General features: G+C 36.5%; 1 protein-coding gene across 1 annotated transcript; it reads left to right on the forward strand.

Moving 5' to 3' along the window:
• The first annotated feature begins 386 nt into the window (after positions 1–386).
• On the forward strand, positions 387–3,872 carry LOC124920945 (protein NETWORKED 1C-like). The gene is made up of 4 exons (XM_047461535.1): positions 387–594; positions 645–771; positions 856–2,849; positions 2,938–3,872. Exons 2-4 carry the CDS (start codon positions 666–668, stop codon positions 3,697–3,699), a joined length of 2,862 nt encoding a protein of 953 aa, XP_047317491.1. The 5' UTR covers positions 387–594; positions 645–665; the 3' UTR covers positions 3,700–3,872.
• Positions 3,873–5,303: the final 1,431 nt, after the last annotated feature.

A 5,303-nucleotide genomic window follows, 5' to 3' on the forward strand; every position in this document is an offset into this window, starting at 1 on the left:
CTGTTTTAAGTTTATGGGCGGGTCAACCCACAATCCGACCCAAATATCCATTGACTCTCACATATATATCCAATGACTCTCACATATATATCCAAATTAATCACAGCTCTCGACCCGGCAATCCGGACACTTAAAAAATTATATATATATAATTAATAACTTAATTATATATATATAATTAATAACTTAATTATATATATATAATTAAGTTATTAAGTGTGTTTACGAGTCATATCAAAATTAGTAGATAAACCAAATAAATAAATAAATAAATAAAAACAGTGCTGGCTATAATGAGATCAGCGTGCTTTCACTTTCACAGGCTGAAGAAAAACACTTCATTTACAAATGGCCGAATTTCCAGTCCTGATATAGTATCAAATCAAAGGAGAGAGAAAAGGAAGAAGAAATAATGGAAGAAAGAAAGAGAATGGGGTAGAAGATACAGCTGAGGGGTTCGCTATCTGAGCTGTTCATAAGAACCCCCATGAATTATAGTTAGTTCTTCTTCATCAGGTTTGCAGCAGATCATTTACTTTGCTTGAACTTGCCCTATTTAGATTTGATCATCATCTTCTGTTAGAGTTAGTACTATATGTTTGTTTGATCTTATTCATATCTTGTTTATTTCATTCTTGGTCAGTTTGTATTGATTTGAAGGAATCATGGAAACAATATTATCGAATTCAAAATCAAGGCAATTGTATTCTTGGTGGTGGGATAGTCATATTAGTCCAAAAAATTCTAAGTGGCTTCAGGAAAATCTTACAGGTGATGTGATTATAGGTCTTATAATTCTATGATTAATTTAAAACCCTTTCTCACAAGAAATGTATTTTGATTGATTATTAACAGATATGGATAAAAAGGTTAAATCTATGATCAAGCTTATTGAAGAAGATGCAGATTCATTATCAATGCGTGCTGAAATGTTCTATAAGAAACGACCAGAGCTTATGAAATTAGTTGAGGATTTCTATCGAGCATATCGTGCGTTGGCTGAAAGATATGATCATGCAACTAGCGAGCTTCGACAAGCTCATAAGACTATGGAAGAAACATTCCCTAATCAATTAGGGCTTTCTCCTGTTGATGATGATGATGAGAATCAACTTCTTATGTTTCAAGAAACCAGTGGATTAAATGAAATGGGAAATGAAGATGAAGGTCTTCTCAGGCATAAACAGTGTGTGGAGAAGATATCGGATTTGGAGAAGAAACTCTCGCTTGCATTGGAGGAATCGAGGAATCTAAACGAGAAGGTGTTTCAGGTCGAGAGCGAAAAGATGAATCTTGAGAAGATTAAACTATTAGAGATGGAAGATGAACTTGTTTGTGCTCGAGAGGATATAGAAAGGCTTAATGATACTGTTCTAAGAGAAACCCTGAAATTAAATACTTCAATTGAGAAGAACGATAAGTTGGAAGAAGCTAATCGGTCTCTTCAATCAGAGGTTGATAATCTCATGAAGAGAATCTTGATCAAGGATCAAGAAATTTCTGAGAAACACGAGGATTTGATGAGAACTGAAACTTTGGCAATGGAGTTGAAAAATGTTCTTCAGATGTTGAAGGATTTCGATTCTGTGAAACCTGAAAAGGAATTGGACATAGAAACTATTCCTTCTGCAATAAGGTATTTGCACAATGAGAATTCAAGATTAATCAAAACTTGTGATGTAATCAATGGAGAAAAACAGGCCCTTTTAGGAAAAAACACTCAATTGAACGAAGAGAAATCGAATCTCGTTGTGAAATTGGAGAATCTGGAAAAAAGATTCAATGAGTTGGAAAAGAAACACTCTGGTTTAAAGAAAGATAAGGAATCCATGCTTGATCAAATAGAAGAACTGAAGGTTTCAACCGGACCCCAATTGACCATTCTAGAAAGCAATATCAATCTCCTTCGCGAGGAAAACCGACGTGCTAAGAAAGAATTCGAGGAAGAGATCGACAGAGCAGTAAACGCGCAGCTAGAGATCTTTATCTTGCAAAAGTTTGTACAAGATATGGAGGAGAAAAACTACGCCCTTTCGAAGCTGACATCGGAATTAGAGTATGAAATTCTCGAGCAACAAGTGGAAGTTGAAATCCTGTTTGAGGAAATCAGAAAACTGAAGCTGTTTATGTATAAGGTGTTTGGAGCCCTGGAAATCGATTTCGACGAGCTGTCATTTCCTCGCGTTCTTGAGAGGATAGATGACTTGAAATTCTTTCTAAAGAATTATGAGGATGATTATTATCAGCTATTAGTCGAAAACTCAGTTCTTCAATATGATAGAGTTGAAAGAGATGAATTGCTTAATGTCCTCCAGACCGAAATGAATGGTATTCGTGCGAAAAACAAAGATTTGGAAAGAGAACTCTCGAAGGGTCGGGAAAAGAATTTGGAGCTTTCCAGAACCATCGAGAAGATAAAAACCAATCATAATAAAGAGTCGAAGATGATCACAGAAAATCTAGAAGACCAAATTCTCGAACTCTTAGAAGTATGTTGCAGTCAGAAAAATGCGATGAAAAACCTTAAGGAAACGACAATGAACGAGTTCAAAAGGTGGGAATCTGATGCCTCGGCTTTCTATATAGATCTTCAAGTTTCTAATGTCCTCCAAGTTGTTTATCAAACCAAGGTCCATGAGCTTGTTGAAGCTTGTCAAACACTTGCAAATGAAAGTGGTTCGAAAACTATGAAGATCGAACGAATTAATGAAAGAGCCGGTTACATGGAGAGTGAGATTGGAGGCCTTAGATTGCAGTTATCCATTCTCGAAAAAAATCACATGGATTTGCTCAAGCATATCGTCTTCTTTCCATTGGATCCTAGCGTAGTCAACAGTTTAGAATCAAAGGTAATTTCTGCATTTCAATCTATTTATCATCTGTATGTTTATTATGATCTCACTATTATTCCCCTTTTGAAACTCCTAAAATTTTCAGGATTACAGAGACAATGGCACGTCAATGCTGCAAGATCGTGAATCAGTTATATCGAAGAGAATAATAACCGAAGCAGTTGACATGATGGTGACGAAAAATATACTGAAACTGGAAGAAGATAAAGATAATGATACTCCACTTGACGACTCGGCCTCTCTTGACTTGCTAATCGAGAAGGAGATGAGTGTGGACAATGTAGAACAGCCTCGATGGAATATTTTGGAAAGATTGTCTTCGGATGCTGAAAAGCTGGCAAACCTCAAGATGAGAACACTCGGTCTACTAATCAAGTTAGCGATAAGCGAGAGGAATAAGAAGACGAAGAAGAAGATGAAGAAAATGAAAGGGATCGACTTTGAGGCATTGAAAGAACAACTGACTGAAGTAGAGGAAGCAGTTATACAGTTAGAGTGTTTGAACAGTCGGCTTAAGAGAAACTTGGAAGAGATTCCCTCTAGTTCGAATGAAAATGAAACGATGGAAAACTTCCATATGAAAAGGGTGTCGGAATTGGCACGTAAAGGATCAGAAAATATAGCCGGGTTGGAAATGGAATTTGCGAAGATTCAGTTTGTTGTCATGAAACTCGAGGAGGAAGAAGAGGATGAAAGGAAGGGTAGAGTAGGAATACGATTTTCGAAGAGCAATATTAGTGTTGTTTCTATTCAGAATTGGAAACGAGGTAGCCAAAAAAGAAAGAAGCCTTTTCTAAGTGGGTGTTTCGTCCCTGATTCAACTCCTCGGCCCAGGATAGGTATGTGATTTGTGATTGATTCTTGTTTTGGGAGAGTAAAATCCCCACAAAAATATTATTTTTTAGATCTTAGATGTGGTCATAAGGTTTTGTTGTAATTAGATTCTTATTGGAAGCTTTGTTCTAAAGGATCTATCAATTTTTGTTTCTTAATATATAAATATTGGTTGTATGTGTTTAAGATGTGTTAGAATATGTTATTGTATGTGTTTAAACATTTAAACTTTGAGATTAAAATTGAAAGTAAATAAAAAATAACTAAACAAGTAATTGTATTCATTCACATATATATACATATATGAAGGATGATGATGAGCTGCTTAATTTTTAAAGTGTCCGGATTGCCGGGTCGAGATTTGTGGTTAATTTGGATATATGTGAGAGTAAATGGATACTTAAGTCGGATTGTGGGTTGACCCGTCCATAAAAATTTTACCGTAATATTTTTTTCACGGTTTTTTATATTATTACTCGTGCAAATTGTCACAGCCCAATCTTCCTGGCCTAAGAAGAGGAGGCTTAAGGAGAATGTCACGACCCAATATTCCAGGCCCAAGAAGAGGAGGAGGCAAGAACAGAATGCAAGGGTAGTGGTGTATAACATTTGACAAGAACGGAATGCAAGTGTATATGACAGAACCCGCAGGAGCATTGACGAGTTATGGAAAGATGTTTTATCGGATTGCAGTGCCCTCGCGGGAACATGGAGAGGAATTCCAAGCACAGAGCAGAACTGGAATATCTGTAGGAACTGAAATTTACCGTTTTTTAAACTCACTAGAATTGAAAGCATTGTAAATAGATAATTCATTTACGTTTTTAGCTTTTATTCAGAATGTTACGACTTCAAAATCATTCTAGGCCTGTCTAGAATGATCTCTTAAACTCGTGGTTTTTTTTTTCTCGTTTTTGGGAATTTTTAATGAAATGACGCTAAGTCGTTTCCCCTCCCCCAAAAAAAAGAAAAGGAGGAGGCTTAAGCCCAACGCAAGGAATATTCTAGCTAGAAGGCAGGTGATTGATTGACGCATCACTAATTGAGAGTTGAAAGACATGTCCTTGATTAACGCATCACTAATTGATACTTAAAAGGAATGTCCTTGAATAGTCCATCAATGATTGACAATTAGAAGGAATCCCTAAATTAGTGCATCACTGATTGACACTTATAAGGAATGCCCTAAATTAGTGTGTCATTAATGTAATAGCTAGAATTAGTCCTATAAATACCCGTGAGGTATTACATTATAAATCACCAAGTATTCGAGTAAAATAATACTATTCTTTGTAAGAGTCACTCTCTCGATAGAATTCTTGTGTCAATTCTATTAAACGCCGAGTGTTGCGTCGAGTAAGGCTGACTAGTTACTCGTTCTTGCGAAAATCGTAACTAGTGCCGCACGGATCGTTAGTGAAAAAACTGAGCCCGTGACAATTGATATCAGAGCTGAAATGACGAAGAGATCGGAAGAAAATTCAAAGGTCGTGGACGAAGTAGAGAATCTTCCCCTCGGGACCGGAGAAGATGGTAGGAACTCTCGTAAAGTTCAGGCGGGAGGAACCAAAGCTACCAAAGAAAGAGAAAGATCAAGAGACGCTATCGTTGACATTA

This window comes from Impatiens glandulifera, chromosome 1, assembly GCF_907164915.1.
Source record: "Impatiens glandulifera chromosome 1, dImpGla2.1, whole genome shotgun sequence".
In the NCBI taxonomy this organism is placed as follows: Eukaryota; Viridiplantae; Streptophyta; class Magnoliopsida; order Ericales; family Balsaminaceae; genus Impatiens; species Impatiens glandulifera.